General features: G+C 42.9%; 1 protein-coding gene across 1 annotated transcript in view; it reads left to right on the top strand.

The window, feature by feature from the left end:
- The window catches only part of COL6A5 (collagen type VI alpha 5 chain), a 177,390-nt gene that overhangs the window by 47,853 nt on the left and 103,956 nt on the right, over positions 1-25,581 (top strand). The window contains exons 4-10 of the mRNA XM_081573212.1: positions 3,777-4,409; positions 9,957-10,517; positions 15,001-15,555; positions 17,817-18,392; positions 20,940-21,515; positions 23,332-23,672; positions 23,785-23,866. Coding sequence (XP_081429338.1) covers positions 3,777-4,409; positions 9,957-10,517; positions 15,001-15,555; positions 17,817-18,392; positions 20,940-21,515; positions 23,332-23,672; positions 23,785-23,866 — 3,324 coding nt within the window. The remainder of the gene's footprint in view (positions 1-3,776; positions 4,410-9,956; positions 10,518-15,000; positions 15,556-17,816; positions 18,393-20,939; positions 21,516-23,331; positions 23,673-23,784; positions 23,867-25,581) is intronic.

The raw sequence follows: 25,581 nt of genomic DNA, 5'->3' as shown, positions 1-25,581 counted from the left end.
GTATATGGTTCAACAAAGGCTGCTTGTCAGGACCCTATCCTTCCCTTTGAAAGTGAAAGTGTTAGTCACTCAGTGACATCCGACTCTTTGCGACCCCATGGACTGTAGTCCACAAGGCTCCTGTGTTCATGGAGTTCTCCAGGCAAGACTATTGAAGTGGATTGCCATTCTCTTGCTGATCCAGGGATTGAACCCAGGTCTTCCACACTACAGGCAGATTCTTTACCATCTGAGCCACCAGGGAAGCTTAGAGGTTAAGAATAAGGGTTTTGGAGTCTGAGTTCAAACTCTGGCTTGGCTGCTAAGGGCCTTGAGTAAGTTGCTTAACTTCTGAGCTCCAGTTTCCTTACCTATAAAGAAGGATAATAGTGTTGGCCTTATGATATGAGTGATATGACTTGTATGGAGTTTGGCAAACAGTTTGTAATAGCTATTTGCAAATAAATGCTGAGCTGAGCAGGCCATGCTGAAAGTTTGTTTTAGCCAACTATGTGGGGGTTCAGAGTACATTAGTAGATTTATGAGAATTATAATTCCACAAATACTTCTGAGCTCCTACCAGGCACCAGGTACTGGAGAGATAGAGATAAGTAAGATATGTCTTTTGGCTTCTAGAGCTCACTATCTTATGGGTAGTTTTTGGCAAGATTTGAGCTTATCTCTCAGCTGCACTTATCACAGTTGTTGTTCCCCCATCTATGCCTGGAGTGGGTATTTTCTATGCATGTGATGTACTCTCCCCTGCGTTCCAGATTTATACAACCAACTGCTTACCTGGCATCTTCAATAGATCTCAAACTTAGCATGTCTGAAACAGAGCTCTTGACTCCTCCCTCCAACCTGTTCTTCCCCTTATCTCTCCTATCTTGGAAAAAGACACAACCAACGTCCTCTCAGTTGTTCAGATCAAAAACTTAGGCGTTTTCAACACTTCCTTTTTGTCTCCCAACACATATCTAATTTATCATCAAGTCCTCTCTGTATCTCTAATTCATGTATCAAAACTACTCTTGTGTTCTACCTTATCTGCTTTATCTTTGCCCAAGAACCATGATCTATTTCCTATATTCAGTTCAGTTCAGTCACTCAGTCGTGTCCGACTCTTTGCAACCCCATGAATTGCAGCATGTCAGGCCTCCCTGTCCATCACCAACTCCCGGAGTCCACCCTAACCCATGTCCATCAAGTCGGTGATGCCGTCCAACCAAATCATCCGCTTTCGTCCTCTTCTCTGCCTGCCCTCAATCCTTCCAAGCATTAGAGTCTTTTCCAATGAGTCAACTCTTCATATGAGGTGGCTAAAGTATTGGAGTTTCAGCTTCAGCATCAGTCCTTCCAATGAACACCCAGGACTGATCTCTTTTAGGATGAACTGGTTGGATCTCCTTGAAGGCCAAGGGACTCTCAAGAGTCTTCTCCAACACCACAGTTCAAAAGCATCAATTCTTCGGTGCTCAGCTTTCTTCACCATCCAACTCTCACATCCATACATGACTACTGGAAAAACCATAGCCTTGACTAGATGGACCTTTGTTGGCAAAGTAATGTCTCTGCTTTTTAACATGCTATCTAGGTTGGTCATCACTTTCCTTCCAAGGAGTAAGCGTCTTTTAATTTCATGACTGCAGTCACCATCTGCAGTGATTTTGGAGCCCCAAAAAAGAAAGTCTGACACTGTTTCCACTGTTTCCCCATCTATTTCCCATGAAGTGATGGGACCAGATGCCATGATCTTAGTTTTCTGAATGTTGAGCTTTAAGCCAACTTTTTCACTTTCATCAAGAGGCTCTTTAGTTCTTCTTCACTTTCTGCCATAAGGGTGGTGTCATCTGCATAGCTGAGGTTATTGATATTTCTCCCGGCAATCTTGATTCCAGCTTGTGTTTCTTCCAGCCCAGCGTTTCTCATGATGTACTCTGCATATAAGTTAAACAAGCAGGGTGACAATATACAGCCTTGATGTACTCCTTTTCCTATTTGGAACCAGTCTGTTGTTCCATGTCCAGTTCTAACTGTTGCTTCCTGACCTGCATACAGGTTTCTCAAGAGACAGGTCAGATGGTCTTGTATTCCCATCTCTTTCAGAATTTTCCACAGTTTATTGTGATCCACACAGTCAAAGGCTTTGGCATAGTCAATAAAGCAGAAATAGATGTTTTTCTGGAACTCTCTTGCTTTATCGATGATCCCGCGGATGTTGGCAATTTGATCTCTGGTTCCTCTGCCTTTTCTAAAACCAGCTTGAACATTTGGAAGTTCACGGTTCACGTATTGCTGAAGCCTGGCTTGGAGAATTTTGAGAACTACTTTACTAGCGTGTGAGATGAGTGCAATTGTGCGGTAGTTTGAGCATTCTTTGACATTGCCTTTCTTTGGGATTGGGATGAAAACGGACCTTTTCCAGTCCCTTGGCCACTGCTGAGTTTTCCAAATTTGCTGGCATATCGAGTGCAGCACTTTCACAGCATCATCTTTCAGGATTTGAAATAGCTCAACTGGAATTCCATCACCTCCACTAGCTTTGTTCATAGTGATGCTTTCTAAGGCCCACTTGACTTCACATTTCAGGATGTCTGGCTCTAGGTGAGTGATCACACCATTGTGATTATCTGGGTCACGAAGATCTTTTTTGTACAGTTCTTCTGTGTATTCTTGCCACCTCTTCTTAATATCTTCTGCTTCTGTTAGGTCCATACCATTTCTGTCCTTTATTGAGCCCATCTTTGCATGAAATGTTCCCTTGGTATCTCTAATTTTCTTGAAGAGATCTCTAGTCTTTCCCAGTCTGTTGTTTTCCTCTATTTCTTTGCATTGATCGCTGAGGAAGGCTTTCTTATCTCTCCTTGGTATTCCTAGGCAATTATTTTAAAGTAAATTTTAATGAGCTAATTGTCTCCCTTCGGGAACTAGGGTGACATTTAAAAGGCGTAAATAAGATCCTGTGAGCTCCATATGATTGGACCTGGTTCCCTCTGACCTCATCAGTCATTGTTCCCCTCACTCAATGGCTCCAGCTACTCTGAGCTTCTTGCTTGTTTCTACTTCTTCCTTTTCTTTCTGCCAGAATTATTCTTTTTTTTTCAAACAATGTGCAGCTGAATCTTTCTCTTCACCTTTCTCAACCTAAATGTGATCCTTTCAGAGAGGCCTTCCCTAACTTATTTATGTCTGAGATAATTTAGTTCTTATCCCATATCACCAACATAGGGCAGCTCCTTTGAGACACCTGTTTTATTTTCCTTGTTAGCATTTATTATGGTCTGAACTAATACAATCTATTTTTCTGTCTTCCGCATAGAGTAAGAACTCCCTGAGATCAAAGATATTTCCATGAACTCATACCTATATCTCAGCATTTGAAAGTGGTGGTGGTGGTTGTGGTGGAGGTTCATACTGGTAATAATGGACTTGGAGGTAGTGGTGGTGGCTGGTAGAGGTGGTGGTGGTCATACTGGTGGTGACGTTGGTCATGAAGATCATGGTGATGGGATGTGATAGGAAAACAGCAGTATATGGTTCAACACATATTGAACCATATACTATCTGAAGAACTTCAGATAGGGCAAGAGCATTTCAAGCTCTCTGATGTCAATGGGCAGTGTAAATTTTGCTCAGAATTTTTATATTTTTTTTCAGCAAAAATTTGCAACTCTATTTGTCATGACTCCCTCCATTTTCCCTAATGACGTCTGACAATCTATACGGTTTGACAATCAATCTGTTTCTCACTGAGCCAGGGATTTGTGCTAACCTACCTGCTTTTTATCTCTCCATAGTCCCCTTTCCCAGGGCCTGTAAGAAAGACTCAGTTGCTGACCTCATGTTTCTGGTGGATGTGGCCGTTGGGACCACGGAGAATCTGAGGCTCCTGCAGAACTTCCTGAAGAACATCACCTCCTCCATGGATGTACAGGACAATTGCCTGCGGCTTGGACTCATGAGTTATAGTGACAAAGTCGAGACGTTTTCTCTTCTGAACTCGAGAACCACCCAGTCTGAATTTCAGGAGCAAATCCAGAAGCTTTCTCTGCGGGCTGGGAAACCCAGGGCTGCAGCTGCCATTGAGCAGATGAGGAGGAAAGGCTTCTCAGCATCGCACGGCAGCAGACGGGCGCAAGGAGTGCCCCAAATAGCAGTCCTGGTTACTAACAGGCCCTCAGACGACAATGTGCGTGAGGTAGCCCTCGACCTCCGGCTGCAGGATGTAACTGTGCTTGCCGTGGGCATTGAAGGGGCCAACAAGACCCAGTTGGAAGAAATAGTGTCTTACCCTCCGGGACAGACCATCTCCATGCTGGAGTCCTATGCAGACTTGCCTAATTACAGTAAGAACTTCTTAAAAAAGCTCCAGAATGAAATATGGTCCCGAATTTCGACTCATGCTGAACGAAAGGAACTTGATAAAACTGGTATGTTTTAAAAAATACTTTTCATATTATAAAAGTAATAGAAGCAGTTGTCAAGGGTGGGAGCAGGGGCAGACTCAAGGACTTACTGTAATTGGGTAAAGGAATTTTGGGAGTTATGAAAATATTCTAAAGCTAGATTTTGGTGATGGTTGCACTTTATAAATTTTCAAACCTTGTGATGTTCCTAAACATTATTAAATGATTGCAATGGATGTTTTAAGCATGTAAGTCATACCGGAATAAAATATAAAAGTGGTAATTATGAAATAGTTTAATAGTGTTAGTGAACACAAAGAAAAAACTAAAATCTCTTGTAGTCTTATCTTTCAGATAAAGCCATTCTTAACATTTCTCTTATCTTTTAGTCTCTTCTCTCTATACTCATGGACACACAAACACATGCATACATATTTTTTAAAAATGATGTAACCTGTGTATCAGTGCTGTTGAAAAGAACTTTATGTAATGATGGAAATGTTCTTTGTCTTCACTGTTCAGTAAGGCAGCCACTAGCCAACTTTGGCTGTTGAGCACTTGGAATATGGCTAATGGAACTGAAGAACTGAGTTTAAGTTTAATTTAGTTTTAATTTATTTTTAACAGCCACATGCTGGTGGCTGGCATATTGGAGAATGCAGGAACACACTGTTGGGTACTAGTTGTATCATTTACAATTACTTCTGAGTGTGACTAACAAAAGGAAAAAAATAGCAATGATTTAGATATGATAAAACTATTTTCTGTTTCACAAATAAGTCCTAAGGTAGGTATAAAGAGCTGGATGGTACACCAGTGTCAGTGTCTAAGTTATTTTCTTGTTTGTGGTCTCTATTCCCAGTATCGTAATCCAAGATAACTGCTCCTGGCATTACATTCACATCCAGCAGCTGGAATGATGAAAGAGAAGGAAAAGGCAGGCTTCCCCCTCCTTTTCTTCAATGATATTCCCGGGAATTACACATGCCATCTTTGCTCACATCCCATTGGCCAGAACTTAGTCACATATCACTCCTCATTGTACAAATGAGAGCTAGAAAATTTAATCTTTATTTGGGGCAGCCAAGTACCTCAGCAAATTACTGGGGCCTAAATTGGTTTAGAAGAGAGAATGGATATTAGGGATAACCAGGATGATATGCCGTCCTCACTTTTCTATCAACCTTATACCATGAACTTTTGTCCACCTCTCTAAATGTTCATTGACAATATTATTTTTAGGTTGGAAGTAATAGTCCACCCTCTGGGTATAACCGAATTTGTTTGATATATCCTAAATTGTTGGATATAAAGGTCGTTGCCAGCATTCTGCTCTTATGAAAATCTTAGCAGGATCATCATTGTACTTATATCTTTGTGCACAACTGAACCTGCTATAGTCTTACCAAGTTCTTTTCAAAGGAGCTAGGATGCACAGACAAAAGACACTTGATGTGACTTCGAGTTTATTTACTTCTGAGCTATCCGCTGTCTTCACACATTTCCCTGCAATACGATGCTTTCAGACAACTGGACTCAAATTTGGCAGCATCCACCTGGAAAAGAATCCTCCAATCATATTAAAGCTTAATTTTAAATTCGCATTAGTCAACTGAAAGTGTAAGGATGCAATCCTGGGCCAGCACTGACTTTCCCCTTGCATATATACATTGCACGGCAGCAGCAAAGAACCAGTGTTCCATTACCTCCTGCGTGATACAGAGAGCCATTACCCCCTGCGTGATAGAGAGCGAGCCATTACCTCCTGCATGATAGAGAGAGAGCCATTACCTCCTGCGTGATAAAGAGAGGGCCATTACCTCCTGTGTGATACAGAGAGAGCCATTACCTCCTGTGTGATACAGAGAGAGCCATTACCTCCTGCGTGATAGAGAGAGAGCCATTACCTCCTGCGTGATAGAGAGAGAGCCATTACCTCCTGTGTGATACAGAGAGGAGTCCTTCAGAGTGGCAGCTGCTTTTTTGTAGTATAAAGTTTAAGGCATGGGGGGTGTGTGTAGTGTGGTTTCTTTCAGAGAGTTTGCAGTTATGTGACAAAAACTATTATTGCCATCATAGAATTTCTAGATGGGAAGAAATGGGACCACGGCTAGGACAAGGACTGTCCTTATCTTCCATAAAGCCTCAGTAAGTGGCTTTGTATTCATTCAGTGGCTCTCAAATATTGGTACCTTAGGTTGGATTCCTCAGATGTAGATGTCAGATAAGGATTCATGTAAAATTGATGTATTAAAATACACCCAGGAAAACTGGAGATCGGTAAGGAAGTGATGACATGGGACCAGGAAGGGCAGGATGACAAGCACAGTTCCATGGAGGGCCGGTTCCAATGGACTGTTCTAGAGACAGTGTAGGTTAAACCTTAGAGCTGTCCTAGTCAGGGGGCAATGTAACCAAAGAATTTCTATTCCAGCACACAGAAGGAAATGTTCATTTCCAGACCCTTCTGGCTCAAGTAAAAAGCGAAAAGGATTTCAACAACCTGAGCAGCCACCCACCCCTAGACACTGGTGCTAGCTGTTGGAATGAAAGTGCTGGGAACTGGTTACACAAAAATGGTACAGGATTTGAGAGGATATAGGTAGAGCACCCACCGTGTCTACTATACATTTATCAGGGCTTCCTGAGGAGATTGTTAATAATTCAGTGGCCCAATCCAATGACTCAGTGTCTGCAGGTAGGGAAGGCATCTTAGAAAGCTCTCCAACGAACTTACACTAGCAATATCTGAAAACCACTACCTCAGTGAATTTGCCATGGTCTGCAGTGAGACAGCCAGTTTTACAGTTTCAAAATGATCAAACACAGACAATCAGTCTCTACTGACTTAGTCACTGCTGTGTCCACCACCTCTGACACCACTGGCTTCAATTCATTTAATAGAACTTCATTAAAGCAAGGAAAATCTCACATTAACCAAACGAGGAGACTGATGGGTAAGAAAAGATTGATGATTATCTTTGCAATGGAACTATGGTGCCAGGGACCTGGACACTGGAGACCATATTCCTCTAAGAAATATAGTCTCTCCCTGTAGACATATATACAAATGGGAAGCTAGGCCGTAAGCAAAAGATTGCTGGAGGATGTGGAATTAGAGCAAAGGAGTTAGTTTTATGACTTCAATGTCTGGAGGTATTTAGTCAGGGGAATGATTCTATTTTAAAGTCCAATCAATAGCTCTATATCTCTGGATAACTGTGCAGGTGAGACCTTGCACCAGGGGACACATTTTTGTTTCAACCCTTTCCAATTGAACTTTTACACTGTCCAGTGTAATAGCCACTAACCACATGGAACTGTTAAGCACATGAAATGTGGCTTTTGCAACTGAAGAGCTGACTTTTAAATTTTATTTGATTTTAAGCAGTTTAAGTTCACATTTTAATAGAAACATGTGACTAGTAGCTAGTGTATTGGACTGGCACAGCTTGAATTTTTCTCTCCCTCATTACTGACCATCATTTTTCTTTATTAGATATATAAATCAATTCATTCTGCTTTCTATCAAGTGTTTCTGTCCTGGGATCACACTTGTCTTTTGCGGATAACTGCTTACCTTTGCCCTGATACTTTACATGTTGACTTCATAGTTTAATTCTCAGAGTCAAACTTATTTTCAGTATTTCTGATTTCTTAAGAGCCAGCTCCCATAGCCTGAAGTAGTGTCAACAGCTGTAAATTACCAACAAGCTATCAAGAAAGAAAATATTTCTGAAATGACTAAATTGTCTTGTACTTTAGAGACTTTTTCACATACTCAACCAAGTAATTGTGCACATAACCTACAATTTAAAGGTATATTTGTTCTTCTACCCAATTTAAAAAATGGCTAACTAGAGTAGTAAATAGACTATTAGGAAAGGTAAAGCACTTTTTGAAGGAGAATCTGCTCAACAAAGGGAAAATATTGAGAGCTCTTTTATTTACAGTTTTCCGTTGAAGTCTTGTGATGTACCAGGCCTGAACTGGGCAGAAGCAGAAAACTAGGCAAAGTCTCTGCCCTCATGGAGCTGACATTCTGAGTCAGGAAACAGGCTGTGCTTATGAACAAATGAATAAAGTGATTTCAGGAAGTAATGGGTATTGTAAAGAAAGTAGACAGGGTAATAGGATAGATAATGATTGATGTGCTTTAGCTGGAAGGGAAGAGAAGGACTTCTAAAGAACCTACATCTGAGTTGACACATCCATGAGATGAGAAGGAACCAGCCCTGTGAAGATTTGGGGGGAAGAATATTCCAGGAAAGAAGGCAGGCACAAAACTACAGGAGGAAGCCCAGTGTTGTTGAAACACAGTGAGGAAGATAAAGAATTGCTAGTTCCCTTGTGGCTCAGCTGGTAAAGAATCCGCCTGCAATGCAGGAAACCCGGGTTTGATCCCTGGGTTGGGAAGATCCCCTGGAGAAGGGAAAGGCTACCCACTCCAGTATTCTGGCCTGGAGAATTCCAAGGACTGTATAGTGCATGGGGTCATAAAGAGTCAGACATGACTGAGCGACTTTCACTTGCTCACTCAGAAATAAGATGAGAAAGAAAAGGAGGAAAGATTAGTGTTATTTTTCATTTCTAACTACAGTGATAAATCATTTAAGTAGAAGAGTAATATGGTCTGGTTCTAGTTTTAAATATATTATTCTAGTTGCTCCAGGTAGAAGAGGTTATTGGGGAAGTAAGAACAGAAGGTCGTCTGAACCTATTTCTCAAAGGAATAATAAAGCATGAACTACAAATGCGGGCAGGCATTAACACCAGAAAATCAATCTTCACTAAAAGCCTGGAGGTTTGGGAGTCTGGTCCTTAGTCTTTAATTCACTGACTGCATGACCTCAGTGACCAGGTCTCACAGTTTCAATTTCCTCACAAGGTTGTGGTAAGTTTCACAGGAGAAAATGGGCCTGAATGTGCTCAGCACACTTTCCAGGCCTCAACTGAAGTGTCCTCATTCTTCAGAAGCTGTTACCGAATCCAAACTCACTCTGCTCTTGATACACAATAGGCCAGTAAATCTGAGATATGAGGTGTTAAGGTAAGGAATAACAACTTCATTAGCCAGCAAACTGAGAAGATGGCAGACTCATGTCTCAAAATAATCATCTTATGGGGCCTGGATGCCATGTTCTTTTATAGAGCACAAAAGGGGAGGAGATGAGGAAGTAAAGCAAAAAGATCGTAAGTTTTGCAAGCATCTCCTGGAAAGGCCAGCCTCAGGGAGGGGGTGTGTGTGTTACTTTCTTCTTTTTGTAGCCATTCACAGGTGGGCAGAGTCAGAATGTTTGCCTGAACAAAGGCACTCTAGCTTACCTTTCAGGCAGGGTGGCAGAGTTCCCTAGGCAGGCCTTTATGTATAGACAGTATCCTTTTAGTGAACAAAAGCAACAGGAAGCAAAGGGTAAAGTAAAAGAAACAGATCCAACGTGTAGTCAGATTTTGTTCTTCCCTGTAACAGCTTCACAGCCTCAGGCTCCTCTCCAAATCCTCCTGCAAAGTTCTCTCCAGCTTCTCTACAATTAACAGAAAATATACTTTCTGTTTTCAATTTTTCTGCAGGCTGTGTGGACACAAAAGAGGCTGATCTCTATTTCCTCATTGATGGCTCAAGCAGCATTCGGAAGAAACACTTTGAGCAAATCAAGGAGTTCATGTTGGCAGTGATAGAGATGTTTAGCATTGGTCCAGACAAAGTTCGAGTCGGAGCTGTGCAGTATTCCCATGAGAAGAAAGTGGAATTTGATATCAATGACTACCTTAATGATGTGAAATTAAGAAAGGCTGTTTTTAACATCAAGCAACTTAAGGGCGGAACTCTTACTGGCGCAGCCCTGGATTTCATGCTGCCGCTGATGAGGAAGGGAAGGAAGCAGAGAACGAATGAGGTACCCTGTCACCTCATTGTGTTGACCGATGGGATATCTGCAGACGCTGTCCTGGAACCTGCTGAGAGACTAAGGGTTGAAAACATCATCATCCATGCAATTGGTATTGGGGAGGCTAACAGAACACAACTGCAACAAATTGCTAGGGAAGAGGAAAGGGTTAACTTTGGGCAGAACTTTGATTCTTTAAAAAGCATCAAAGATGAAGTTGTTCACAGTATCTGCACTGAGAAAGGTAAGCAAAACAAAAAGGCTTTATTATCTGTGCTTTCTTAGTTGTTTCAGGGGCACTAATAGGCCAAGTAGAGGAGTGATGTGACCATTTGTCTGGCTCACATTTTGCTGAAGGGGTTCATGATGTGACCATTTGTCTAGCTCACATTTTGCTGAAGGGGTTCAGCCCCTGACTTTAAGCCAATTGCCAAGGTGGGAGAATCCCTCTGTAGACAGCTGCCCTGAGGCCATCTTGAAAGCTGTAAGTGAAAAGGTTGCTGAGGATGCTGTTGCCTTAACCAAGCCCACTGCCATGGAGGTGAAAGTGTTAAAGTGAAAGTGAAAGTGTTAGTCACTCAGGTGTCCAACTCTTTTTGACCCCATGGACTGTAACCCGCCAGGCTCCTCTGTCCGTGGAATTCTCCAAGCAAGAATACTGGAGTGGGTTGCCATTCCCTTCTTCAGGGGATCTTCCTGACCCAGGGGTTGAACCCAAGTGTCCTGCATTGCATGCAGATTCTTTTACCCTCTGAGTTACCAGGGAAGCCCTATCTTTGTGTATATGTGTGAGACACACTAATGCAGGCAGAGGAGAACAGTGGAAAGAAAACGGGCTCTGGTTTTCGGTGGGTTAGGATTCAACTCATTTCATTACTTGAAACTTGTACTTGCTCATCTATAAAATTAGGGCAGTACCTACATCAGAGTATCCTTACAGTACACATCAACTTTTGTTTCTTTATTATGAAAGCATACCTAGTACATATGTAACCCTTGTTTATTTTTATTTATAATGCAAACACATACTTGCATTTTTGTTCTGACTAAAAATTAAATAACAGAAGTTAGGAAGAACAATGTGAAAATTCCTGCTGTGAACCTTGAATGGGTTACTTACTGTCTACCTGCCTTGGTCCTATAAGTGTAGGCTTATTGTGAAGCTTAAAGGTAATAATGCATGTGGAGCAGTTAGAAGAGGGCTTAGCCCTTGGTCAGTGCTACATAAATGTGATTATTGTAAAAGTTGGTCAAGGTGTTCACTGGTATGGAAAAGAAAATGATTCTCACTTTACTTGAACTTACAAAAGTGAAACTGTGTTGGAACTTTCTCTGAGTCACTAAAATCCAAAGAAAAATAAGCCAGCAAATAAGTAACATTGATAGTAAAATCCTAAATCATAACTTTATTGATCTTTTTCATCCTGTTATGGACAGGAGTAAAGTTGGGTCTTCAGGATGTCTTAGAAACAGTATGAATACAAGTTCCTTTATGTTTCCTGGAGTTGATGCCAAGGAAAGTAAAAAGATTTCAGGAAAAATAAAATAGATTGTATCTGAGGTCTTTTCAAAGGCAGGGACCAGTCTGAGAAGGGACAGGATATTTCTTATTGGTTAAGTAGTTGCAGTCCATGTGCCCAAACCCTGGCATACCTGAAGGAAGAGACAAACTGTGGACAAGAAAACGAGCCATAAGATGGTGAACAGAGAGGCAGAAAAACCAAGACGCCAAAGCTGGAGGGCCTAGGAGAAAACTGATTCCTCTCAGAGAAGACGTGGATGGAGTGAGGCACAGGGTATCCATTCAGGGGCAGGTTAAGAGGCTCTAGCAAAAAGGCCCCATTCCACACAACACAGAATATTGTTTCTCTCTTGTGTAGTTGTCCAGGGTGAGCAGTCCAGGTCTAGCAAAGAGGCAGGTCCATTTGCAACACGTAGTAACTATCTGTAGGTCAAAGATGGAGCTCCACATCCGGTCGTCTTCTGATTGTGGAAAGGGAAATAGGGCCAGGGGCATCTCATTAGGCTCAATTGTTTTATTGTTCAGACCCAGAAGGGATTACATCACTGCTCCTCATAGCTACTAACAAATCCACAGTCACAGGGCCACATCTAGCTTCAAGGAAGCCTGGGAAATGTAGTCTTTAATTGGGTGGCCATCTTCCTAGTTGAAATTCTTTTATTGACATAGAGGAGTGGGAGATGAAGAGGTTCAGTTCAGTTCAGTTGCTCAGTTGTGTCCGATTCTTTGCGACCCCATGGACTGCAGCACGCCACGCTTCCCTGTCCGTCACCAACTCCTGGAGTTTACCCAAACTCATGTCCATTGAGTTGGTGATGCCATCCAACCATCTCATCCTCTGTCATCCCTTTCTCCTCCAGCCTTCAATCTTTCCCAGCATCAGAGTCTTTCCCAATGAGTCAGTTCTTTGCATCAAGTGGCCAAAGTATTGGAGCTTCACCTTCAGTATCAGTCCTTCCAATGAATATTCAGGACTGATTTCCTTTAGGATGGACGGGTTGGATCTCCTTGCAGTCCAAGGGACTCTCAGAGTCTTTTCCAACACCACAGTTCAAAAGCATCAATTCCTCAGCCAACAAAGGTCCATCTAGTCAAAGCTATGGTTTTTTGATGAGGAGGTAGATCCTGTGAATAGTGACTGCATGTAGAAATCTCCCCCTTTGACATGTTATTTGTGGAAGAGGGCATTCCACACTTCCCAGCACTGGGGATTTGTCAAGACCCTCAAACATCTTTGGCAACTTCCCTATTCACAACTTTTAAAATGGCCCCAGGGCAGCGTCGATCTCAAATGGTTTTAACCCCCCTACTGGGCCTTATGTTGTTGTTTTTATTGTTGTTGTTTAGTCACTGTGTCATGTCCAGCTCTTTGCAACCCCATGGACTGTAGCCTGCCGGGCTCCTTTTGTCCGTGGGATTTCCCAGGCAAGAATACTGGAGTGGGTTGCCATTTCTTTCTCCACAGGATCTTCCTGACTCAGGGATTGAACCTACATCTCCTTCATTGGCAGGTGGGTTCGTTAGCTCTGAGTCACCAAGGAAGTTCTGGTGGACCTCATATAAATTATTAAAAAATAGTAAGCATTTGGGAATTTGCTGTATGACTCAGGGAATTCAAACAGGGGCTCTGTATCAACCTGGAGCAGTGGGATGGGGAGGGAGCTGGGAGGGAGGTTCAAGAAGGAGGGGATATATGTATACCTATGGCTGATTCATGTTGAAGTTTGACAGAAAACGGCAAAATTCTGTAAAGCAATTATCCTTCAATTAAAAGTAAATAAATTTTAAAAAAAAGAAAAAGGAAGTAAAAAAAAAAGTTGGCATTTTTTAGTTCTTCTATGGTTGGTGATAACTGATCATATACAAATAGTATGGGATAGATTCTGTGAGGACTGAGGAAGGGACTGGTAAGAGAATGGCAGTGAGAACGAAAGAAAGGGTTAAGACTAAGAAGATATATGCTGAAGACAATATATTTACAATTTATGCTATATATATTATATATATATGTACTATGGTGCATATGTGTGTATACATATGTAAATATATATATACACACACATGGCTTCCTAGGTGGCTCAATGGTAAAGAATCTGTCTTCAGTGCAAGAGATGCCAGAGATGTGGATTCGATCCTGGAGTCAGGAAGATCCCCTGAAGGAGGGCATATCAAGCCATTCCAGGATTCTTGCCTGGAGACTCCCATGGACTGAGAAGCCATAAGGTCTCAAAGAGTCAGACAGGACTGAAGCAATTGAGCGTGCACACATGCTCACACACACACATGAATTAATAGCACTTTTTTATGGCTGATAGAAATTGATCTTCTATGTGTTTATATATGTACAGATATGTATGAGGTGGAGGTGAAAGTGTTAGTCACTCAGTCGTGTCTGACTCTTTGTGACTCCATGGACTGTAGCCCACCAGGCTCCTCTATCCATGGAATTCTCCAGGCAAGAATACTGGAGTTGGTAGCTGTTCCTTTCTCCAGGGGATCTTCTGACTCAGGAATCAAATCTGGGTCTCCTGCACTGCAGGCAGATTCTTTACCATCTGAGCCACTATATACATGCATATATATGTCTATCTCCAGTCAGTAGGGTATCGACAAATTTTATGTATAAATAAAGTAATAGTCCCTGTTGAATACTAATGTACTTATTAACTCTAGTAAAAACTTTTCATCCCAATTTCTAATATTGATATTTTTAACTGATTTAAATTATCCCAGAAAATAATGCTATATAAAGGTTACTTGGAATTTTGTGCTTCAAGAATACACATAAAACCCTGAAATACTAGTCATATTGGTGCCAAAAATTGATTACTTTTCTCTGACTTTCTTTGTTGATCACCACTGCATCCTTAACACATGGCCTGATGTGCACCATTTCATACACTTCAAGAATTGTGAAATATGAATAAATGTATAATGTGTGCATGCATAAGTGAGTGAATGAATGTATACTTTGGAAGTTGCATTTCTTCTTTGAAAATTTTTAGGTAATCTTCAATGAATTTCTGATTTAGGGTTCTAGTTAGCAGACTACTGCAAAAGAAACAGGTAAAATTTTCAAATGCAGTGGCTTCAGTTAATTTTTGATATTTACTGATTAAAATATTTATTTCTGCTTTACTGTCTCTTACATATTCTGATAACCATGCCAACCTGGTATATTTCTGGTCTTTTTGATTACATGCAGGATGTGAAAACATGAAGGCTGACATCATGTTTCTGGTGGACAGTTCTGGCAGTATAGGACCTGAAAATTTTGAGAAAATGAAAACTTTCATGAAAAACCTGTTAAATAAGATTCAGATTGGTGAAGACAAAAGCCGAGTTGGCGTAGTTCAATTCAGTCATTATAGTAAGGAAGAATTCCAGCTTGATAAATACTTTACACAAAAAGAAATTTCTGATGCAATAGACAGCATGTACCCCATCAGTGGCAACACTTTGACTGGAAGCGCGATAACCTTTGTGGATCCATACTTCACCGAGTCCAAGGGGGGCCGCTCAATGGTGAAAAAGTTTCTCATCCTTATCACTGATGGAGAAGCCCAAGATGATGTGAGAGACCCCGCAAAAGCTCTTCGGGACAAAGGTGTGGTCATCTTCTCTGTGGGGGTATACGGGGCCAACAGGACTCAGCTGGAGGAGATCAGTGGGGATGGCAGCTTGATCTTCTACATTGAGAACTTTGACGATCTAAACACAATAGAGAGTAAACTCATCTTCCGCGTGTGTGCCCTTCATGGTAAGTGACCCTCTTATCCTTCAGGACGCCAGGATGTGAGCTGTTGACATTATAGTGGGGTGAACAGGAACTTGGATTCCAGACTTGGCCTCTAACTGGACTTTGGTGTTAAATGTTGGTCTTATCTATGCTATGTTAAAAGCCATGACCTCAGGGCTGTATACTTATGTGAAATACACAGGGATATTCTAGAATAACAGTTTTGTCTGCTAATTTGGCAATATATAGTCTCATTTTGACGACTTCAAATAGATATACCAAGAGAATACTAGAGTGGGTTACCATGTCCTTCTCTAGGGGATCTTCCCAACCAGGGAATTGAACCTGTGGCTCCTGCCACTTCTCCTGCATTGCAGGAAGGTTCTTTACTGCTGAGCTGCCAGGAAGCCACATATACCAAGGTCTCAGAATTTTACATTAAATTTCCAGCTTTTTAATACCTGCATACCTAGATTTTCCAGTCAATTTTTAATCCCAAATGATTCTCCCACATTGTTTCTTGGCTACCTATAGCTGTTGTTAAGTATGTATACGTAAGAATGTATAATTAGAAATAGTCATCTTCCTCTCAGTTAAATTAAGTACAGTATCCAAAGCACGACTCTGCACCTTCTTTGTATTTTAAAGATACAGTATATTTTTATTCATTTATTACCTACATTATTCTTCTTACCCTGTCTCAGCTAAGTAGTTTACATTTGCCTGTTCACATACCTATCCTTTTGGAAATTTTTTATTTGTTAAAGTGATCCTTGGAGTCAGCACTTTTATCTGACAAACTATAGTGCTTTTCAAATTGGATTAAGCAACCTTAGGTTTGAGTCCATCAATTTTAATGACTTGTGTCAGAATTTGCTATAAATTCACAGGTAAGGCTAATGACACCAGTACTTTTAAATCTATCATGTGCTGTTGTTATCTGTGTTTTGGATACAACTAAGAGAACAAACCAAAGCATTAGTCAGTTTGTTGTATGTGGTTCCTATGGCAATAGAAACCTCCTTTGGACTTTGTTCTTCAGGATTTTGCGTGTGAAAATTTCAGAAGGTTAACAAGTAAGATGTCTCAGTGTAAACTGAGCTTTAGGCAATGGGCCTAAGGTTTCTCTTGGAAAGGCTTAACTTGAATTTTTCTTCTTCCTCCATGTATGGCAGTAATTCCCAAACTCTTGGGATTGTGGAGACATTCTAAGAAAGGCTCACAGTAAGGCCACAGCCCCACCTTTGAAATCCAAAGGGCTCTTCCTGGGCTTTCTTCAATGAGAAATGTCATGTTTGTGGAGACCCTGTCTATAGCCTAAGGTAGAATTTTAGCTGACTTGTACACTCAGTTTATAAATTTATTTATCAAGTAAATTTATAAATATGTATCAAGTCAACTCATAAATATGTATTGAGTTATGACTCGTTGCCAAATTATGGCGAGTCATTCTTTATTCATGGCTTGGGCTCATCTGCAGTGGATGATCCTTGAAAACCTGGAGACCTCACTGCCAGAAATAAGGATTGGAGGTAAGGTTGGCAGGTGGAGGGTGAACCATTGGGAAGCATGTGCTTAAGCTACTCAAGGAAGGAAAAGAGTGGAAAGAAGCCCATACTTTGGAGACCTACCCAGAGCGGGTGCTTGGCTTCTGAGGAGGAGGGCTTGGGGCTAGAGTGTGGTGACAAGCGCCTTAGCTCTTCCCCTGTGTGGGCTTTTCTGGGCTCCAGCTTGGGAAGGTCAGAGGAAGGGCCACACATAAATGTGAAGAGGCATGGTGCACAGAGGAAAGTTTATCTACCAGAAGCTGAGGCAATAGCTGGAGCCTAAAGGGGCAAGACAGAAGCTCCAAGGTTGTACACTGAGCCCCTAAGCCCTTCAAAAATGCAGGCCGGTGTGGCAAGAGTTGGTCGTGTCTCACCACTGTACTACACTGACTCACCTCCTGACATTCCCTTCCAGGTGAAAGCCTGCTTAGCAAACGTTGTTGTAAACGACCTGAAGAGGTTTAGCAGAACAGAGTAGGGAGGTGTGAGAAGCACTGATCTGATCATGGAGTTATACAGATAGGAGCGCCAGTGTCCTTAGAATCGTGATGGTGGGCAAGTTGAACATCTCTGAGCCTGCAGCTTCTTTTCTCTTTAAAATGGCATCAGCCATCCCTAAGTGCGGTGAAGTGTCCAGCACGTGAGAGGCACAAGGCACGCGTGACTGGTTTCCCTTCTAGGCGTCTGTGCAGAACGCGCTGCAAAAGTCTGTCACGCCTGCTCTCTTGCTTTCAGATTGTAAACGGATTCAGCAGTTAGATGTCGTGTTTGTGCTGGACCATTCAGGCAGCATCAACGCCCAGGACCAAGAAAGCATGATCAACCTCACCATCCATTTGGTGAAGAAATCAGACGTGGGCTTGGACCGCGTTCGGTTTGGAGCGCTCAGATATTCAGATGATCCCGAGGTTCTTTTTTACCTCAACAAGTACTCAAGAAGATCAGACATCATCGAGCATCTGAGGAGGCGCAGGGACACGGGGGGAAACACCTTCACCGCCAAGGCTCTGGAGCGTGCAAACGACCTGTTCACAGAGGAACACGGCAGCCGTATCAAGCAAAACGTGAAGCAGATGCTGATCGTTATCACAGACGGGGAATCCCACGACAGAGATAAGCTCAGCGAGGCAGCCTCCAAATTAAGAGCCAAAGGCATCATCCTCTACGCGGTGGGTGTAGGTGCGGCAGACCAAGTGGAACTGGAGACCATGGCGGGGGATAAAAACTACACCATCCACGTCAGTAGTTTTGACAAACTGAAAGATATTTACCTGCCTGTGCAAGACAGTATGTGTAACAACTCACAAGAGGGTAAGTTGTGCTTTTAAAGTTGGGGTAGCAATATATGTTTACGCAAAAAATAAGTGATAACGCTTGGCTTCCCGTCATCCAGATGGCATGGGCTGAACGTTCCTCTTCTCGGGCTCCCAGTTTTCTTGTCTCTGAGAGAAATGCATTATTGATTAAGCAATATCTAAAGGTCCTTCGCTGCTGTACTGAAGACATTATACGAGAAGTTTGGAGACGCGTTCCTTGCTGTCTGGCCTCTCTTTCCCTTTCCTTGGCTCTTCCTAGGGCCCTATTCAGCTTTCCTCATTTCACGGTTGCCTCTGCTGAGCATTTGATCGATGGCCCCAGCACAACCACTCTGTATCAGGTTCAGGCCAAACTCAAGTGGAAAGTTTCATGCTTTAAACAGATAGACTTTTGTCTTCAAAATTCCAGGACCCTCTAAATGGGATGGTCAGCATCCTGTAGGACCACTGGAAGTCCAACCAGGGCGGTGAGCTTTTCTTAATAAAGGCCAAGAGTGGGGGTTGAATGGGCTAATAGAGACCAGCTTCTAGGAACCAGGAGGGAAGGGGTCAGAGCTGAACCAGGAGATACCCCTGGGGTAGGGCGAGCTGGAGACATAATGTTTGAACGAGCAAGGGGTGAGATTTGCCACCTGACCTAAAAGCAGCAGAGATCAACACGCCCTCTAGTAGGGTCACTGTGCCTCCTTGGAAGCCTGGAATCCTTCCCAGATACTGGCCTGGTCCTCCTCACATGGAAAACACATCAACCTACCAGCTAAGTTCCTTTCTTCTTACCTCCCTTTTTCCGACTTCCTTCTCTTTTTCCTTTACACCTCCCTTCCTTCTTCTCTATCAGCTTGAAACCTACTTTTGTGTTCAACACAAATCATGTTTTGTCCACTGACATTAACCCACTCACTTCTCTGTGAAATCGTCCAGCCCCAAACAAAACCTCCCCTCAAATCTGTGTCAGACCAGCATTTGCTGGGCTGAGTAAAACTACATCTGATCTCCACAACCCTACTTTACTTAAGTAAGCAATAAATTCAGATTCTTGGTTTCAGATACAGAATGTGGGTATCATCTTTAAGAAAACATGACTGTCCCCAAGGCATCTTTCTGATACAAACTGGGCTATGTCACTGAGCTGCTCACAGATTACCGTTTCTAAACTCCTGAGTTCCAAGTAGGTCCTGGTGACGTCTCCAACCTCAATTGCCCCCTGCTTCACGGCCTCTCTAGTCATCCTGAAGTTTCTTCATCTTCGCATGCATCATCTTACCTAGCACAAACACACCGGCCTATGGCTTCCCCTGGCTGTATCTAGCTTGCTTGTCAGCTTTCAGGTTTTGTTTGCCAGTTTTCTGACCCAGCACACGTCAGTGTCCCTGCTGTGTCCCCTGACTCCTGCACCTTCTATTTCTCCTGATGGTAGCATCTAACATATATTTGCTGTTTCCTTATTTGTCCTTGTAACAAGACTGAGTTCACTGGGCAGGCTGGGACTCTTATTTATCACTGGATCCCCACCAAATCTAAGACGTTAGTAGGACTACAGTCTTTTCCTTGTGGGCTGCTTTCTTCTCATCTCCCACACCTCTTTTGGAGGTAGGTGTTGAGATGGAGTTTTGAGATAGATGTTGAGATAATAGAGTCTAACTTTTGGATGCAAGATGTCTATTAAGGGGGCACAGCTCTGAAGGAAAGAGGGGGAAGCAGAAGAAGCAAAAGAAGTCTGCGATGCATGCCCCATCATCCCAGTTGAGGATGATGCCCTTTAATACAGCCCCATCCCAGCCTTTGCATTTGATGGAAACTGCGCATAAGAGATCATTCCTCGTTTTGGGTCATTTCACATGGGACTTCAGAGAGATGACCCTGTAAACAATGTTGACTAGCACTTGTCCATGAAATTTTAATATTTGGGCCATGATATTATTAAAGCAACTTGTAGTAGAAAAACATGCTGGATTTAAGGATAAAAGGGATCCAGATACCAGCTCCACTGCATAGTGATTGACTATTCTGAGGCACCTTAACCATTGAATTCCTTTTCTCTACCTAAGATCAGAATAATTCCTCATAAGGTGGTCATGAATATTAACCGTTACTGTATGCTAAACAGATTTTTAAAATGATAATTTTCAGCACAAATGTAAAGTGGCATTAATAGTAACAGAATTACTAATAATAGTACAGTGGCACTCAACTTGGGTGGATCTTCCAGTATGGGAGTGTTGAATGGATTTCAGGCCTTTGCAATGACCTTTCAATGAATATAGTCAATCTAGTCAAACTTCTTCCTTCCCTTCTCAGAGTAGCTTTCAGTGTCCTTTCAGATGTATCATGTAAAATATTAAAATTTGAAACCAAGACTATTAACTTTTTCCTCACCACTTCTTTTTCTTCTCTTTGAGGTCAATTGTGATTTCTCATCAGTTATCTTATCTCAATTTGCCATAACCGTGAGGATTTAGTAAAAGCAATTAAATATTTGAGCGAAGGGAAAATTTAGAATGATTCTTGAGGACAATAAGTGATTTATTTTTTTCCATTGCAGTCTGTAACATTACAGAAGCAGATGTGATTTTCTTTTGTGATGGCTCTGACATGGTATCTGATTCAGACTTTGTTACCATGACAACTTTCTTGTCAGACTTAATTGACAATTTTGACATTCAGTCTCAGAAGATAAGAATTGGGATGGCACAATTTGGGAGCCGCTACCAAGAAATTATCGAGTTACAAAACTCTCTGACTAAAACCGAATGGAAGTCTCGGATTCAAGCTATCACCAAGAGCCAGGGGCCTCCTCGAATAGACTTGGCCCTGAGACAAGTGAGTGTTATGTTTGAGCCGTCCGCCGGTGGCAGAAGGAATGCTGGTGTCCCTCAGACTTTGGTGATCATCATATCTGGGGGTCCCCGCTACGATGTGTCAAAGGCAGTGGAGATCCTGAGAGAAGCTGGCATTTGTATTCTGGCTCTGGGCATAGGAGATGTTTACAAGGAACAGCTCTTGCCGATAACAGGCAGTTCTGAAAAAGTCATCACTTTTCAAGACTTTGATAAGTTAAAGAATGTGGATGTGAAAAAAAGAATGGTCCGTGAAATCTGTCAGAGTTGCGGGAAAACCAGTAAGTGCTCCTTTGCTCCTTCTTTGTTTTTGTTTGATTGCAGCTTCCTGGTTGTCCATTTCCCAGGGTGTCTTTGGGCGAACCTAATAGAATGTGGTTTAGAACAATATGCAATGAGAATAGGCATCTCCTCTGCTTCCAAAAGTTTGGGATTGGTCAGCCTTCCTCAGAGACAGGGGAAAGGGTTCAGAGGCCAGAGGACACCCTGGGTTGTGTGCCTGGGTCAGCCCTGTCCTCCACTACAATCCAGGGGTTACATTCTTCTTAACACTTGGAACTCAGCCTTCTATTTCTATCCTCTCTGCTTCCGGAAGTCCCAGAGCAATACCCTGCATCCTGCAGGAAGTATGTAAAATAAACATTTGCTGATTGGAATTTTTCCTATTTTAACTTTGTGGAACCGTCTTGTAAGGGACTCAGTATGTGTGCACCTGTGTGCACATGTGTATATGTGTCTGTCTGTGTCAACTGTATCAGCACATGTCTGGTACATTTTCCTCTTTGAATGATGGCATTCGTATAATCATAACATAGTAAAGATTTGAATTGCCCTTGGGGATTATTTAATTTCCATAGGTCACCAAGGCTGATGGCTGCAAAGGCCAGGGGTGTCATGGCAGTGAGTCACGTGAGCTGGGACTGAAGAAAATAAATGCAGAGCTGTGGTCCTTCTGATGGGGATGTCACTCTTCAGCACCAACTGAGAGCTGTGTGCGGGACTCTGGTTCTGTACACTTGGGACTGCAAGTTGGAGGGGCAGAGCATCAGTTCAGTTCAGTTGCTCAGTCGCGTCTGACTCTTTGCGACCCCATGGACTGCAGCACGCCAGGCCTCCCTGTCCATCACCAACTCACGGAGTTTACTCAAAGTCATGTCCATTGAGTCACTGACAGAGCATCAGTGAAGGATAATATTTTGTGGCATTTGCGCAACAGGCAGAAATTCCCCACAGGGCTTCTGTCTCTAGACTTACTATGATGGAAGCCAGTTCTCTTACAAACCACACTGGTTTTTCCAAGCTGTCTGGTGGGGTGCTCACTGGGGGCAGATGACAGTGGTGGAGGAGCCCAGGACTGGAATCAGAAAGCCAGGGTTCCCACTCTGCCTCACCATCTCCTCGTGTGTAAGACGAGCAACTGGACAGGCTCATGGGTGACCAAGTAGCAACTCGCTGCTGAATTCAGTTTGTCCTATTTGGTGTTGTGATCTTGTGAAATTAGTTGATAGCATTTACAGACTGGAGGTTTTGCATTAAAATGTAGATTTCAGGCTTCTCTGTGAAAAAATCAGACAATGTGACCGGACTGGGCCCCCTGTCCCACATGGCGACTCTCAGTTGGAAATGAATGGTGAACAGACGCGTCATTGCTCTGCATTCACTTTCTCACACATTGCCCACTCGACTTGATGACACGACCCTCCTGTCTTTGGTTGTTGACTGAGTTGATGGCCTCTTGACTAAATAAACTCTAAGAACAATTCAAATATTTTATTTTATATTTTATAATTATATTCATCGTAATATGTCCTCATTAAATGAAGAAAATATGCATGCATGTACACACACACACACACACACACGAGGCCAGCCTGAGAATAAACCAAGATTAGGCTTCAAATAGCCACTGAAATGAGTAACATTTGAAAGGGGACAGAAGAAACACCTGTATTGCAAGCTGACCCAGCAGCCCGTATCCTCCTTCTTAGACATTTTTGGGTCCTAGAGACCCTCCAGCCCGAGACCGCGATGCTCCCCCTCTGCCCTTCCTTACTCCTGGCTGGTCATTAATTTGGCCTTGCTTCCCTTGGTCTCCAGACTGCTTTCTGGACATAGTGGTTGGCTTGGACATTTCCACTCACCTGCGGGGCCAGCCATTGTTCCACGGCCACCCCCAGCTGGAATCACACCTCCCAGGCATCTTAGAGGACATCACCTCCATCAAGGGTGTCAGCTGTGGGGGAGGTGCAGAGGTGCCGGTGAGCATGGCCTTTAAGGTGAACAGTGACCAGGATGTCCCTGCCAAGTTCCAAATCTACCGGCAAACAATATTTGACAGCCTCCTGCAAGTCACCGTCAATGGGCCGACTCACCTGAATGCGCAGTTCCTGCAGTCCCTGTGGGACACGTTTGAGAACGTGTCCACATCCCAAGGACAGGTAACCAAGTCACTTTCTAGCTCCCGTCTCTACGTCCTTCGGTTAGTTTCTCCCTCCCAGTTATATGCTTTGTTCTCAAGTCATCCCATTCCACGCTTTCCTCTTTGTCTAGGTGTTGCTCATCTTTTCAGATGGTCTTGGAGGTGAAAGCAAAATGATGCTTGAAGATCAATCGGACAGGCTCAGGGAAGCAGGTAAACTTGAAATTGAAAATGTAAATGAGGAAGCAGGGGATGTGCTGCACAAGTCTACCTACGCGGGTGCTCTGGAACTTGCAATTTGCCCGGCCCCTTGAAGCAAATGCTGCTGGTGCCCTGCCCAACCCTTCTTGACCACACATGCCTCCCCCAAATACTGCAAATTCCACAGCCAAGTGCTTATTCCTGTGACCTTCTATAGCCTGGTACCCATGACCGACCTCACCAGTGACCTGATTCTTAGAGGGGAGGTTGGGGTTATAACATATTCCACCTGATGGATGGAGGCAAGGGTAATTAATGCAGAGGGATATAGAAGCCCAGCACCCTTGCCTGAAGTGTACAGCCTCGCTCCAGAGTCACTCGGGAATCAGACCAAGGTGAGGACTTCATGGAGACACATCCTTATCCACAACCTCCAGTTCTCTTCACTGCTTCTCTCTCTACCTCTGTAAGCCATGCACACACCGATGCCTTTCCCAGATTCAGCTTCTAGGGAGCCTAAGACACTTGCTGTCTCTGTCTGTGATGCTCCGTTTCTGCTCCCGGCTCATCTGAAACTATGACATGGACAGGGGAAGGACAGCGAGGAGTGCTTTTCAAAATCCATGATGCAATCTTTCCCATGGAAAATCAGACACAATAAGAAGTGTCTTAGGTTCCCCAGAAGCTGAATCTGGGAGAGGCATCCGTGTGTACGTGGCTTACCGAGGTAGAGAGAGAAGCAGTGAAGAGAACTGGAGGTTGTGGACAAAGATGTGTCTCCATGAAGTCCTCACCTTGATCTGATTCCCGAGGGACTCTGGAGGGCAGGCTGTACACTTCAGGCAAGGGTGCTGGGCTTCTATATCCCTCTGCATTAATCACCCTTGCCTCCATCGGTGGAATTCTCCAGGCCAGAATACTGGAGTGGGTAGCCTTTCCCTTCCCCAGGGGATCTTCCCAACCCAGGGATCGAACCCATGTCTCCCACATTGCAGACGGATTCTTTACCAGCTGAGCCACCAGGGAAGCCCAAGTAAAGTAGGTCAGAGAGAGAAAGACAAATATGTGCAAAACAGATATAGACTCACAAACATAGAAAACGAACTTATGATTATCAAAGGGGATAGTGGTGGGGGACATAAATTAGGAGTTTGAGATTAACATATGCACATAACTATGTGTAAGACAGATGAACAGCAGGGACCTACCGTATAGCACAGATACTGAAGTATATTCAGCATCTTAGAACACCTATGTGTGTGTATGTGTGTGTATATATATATATGTATATATGTATATACATATATATATATATAACTGAATACCTTTGCTGTGCCCCTGAAACTAACACAACACTAAGATTTTTACACAATACTTCAATTTTTAAAGTGATAAGAAAAAATACGTTACTAACTACCATGTTAAAAAACATTCAGAAGAATTCTGAAGATAAGCAATACCCTTTCTTAAAAATTGCTTTCAAATGCCCAAGAACTCCATTAGGACTGGTGGTGAGGTATTAAACACAGCTTTCTGCTAGTATTTTTCTGTAAGATTTCTTAGATTTCATGCTGAAGTTAGGAAACAGTGCCTCATGTGTGTACAAAAGATGCAGGCAATGCCGCTGTTGGGCTCTTCAATGTCAAGAGTCCTTCTTTCTCTTATTTTTCCCCTCTTTCTGATTCTTTGAATCATGTTCACTGAAAGGAAATAAGATGGGCTTTCCT

The sequence above is a fragment of the Giraffa tippelskirchi genome, chromosome 2 (assembly GCF_054371585.1).
Source record: "Giraffa tippelskirchi isolate mGirTip1 chromosome 2, T2T-mGirTip1v1.2.pri, whole genome shotgun sequence".
Classification (NCBI taxonomy): domain Eukaryota; kingdom Metazoa; phylum Chordata; class Mammalia; order Artiodactyla; family Giraffidae; genus Giraffa; species Giraffa tippelskirchi.
The sequence above is the reverse complement of the archived record's forward strand: the minus strand, read 5'-3'. Positions and strand labels throughout refer to the sequence as shown.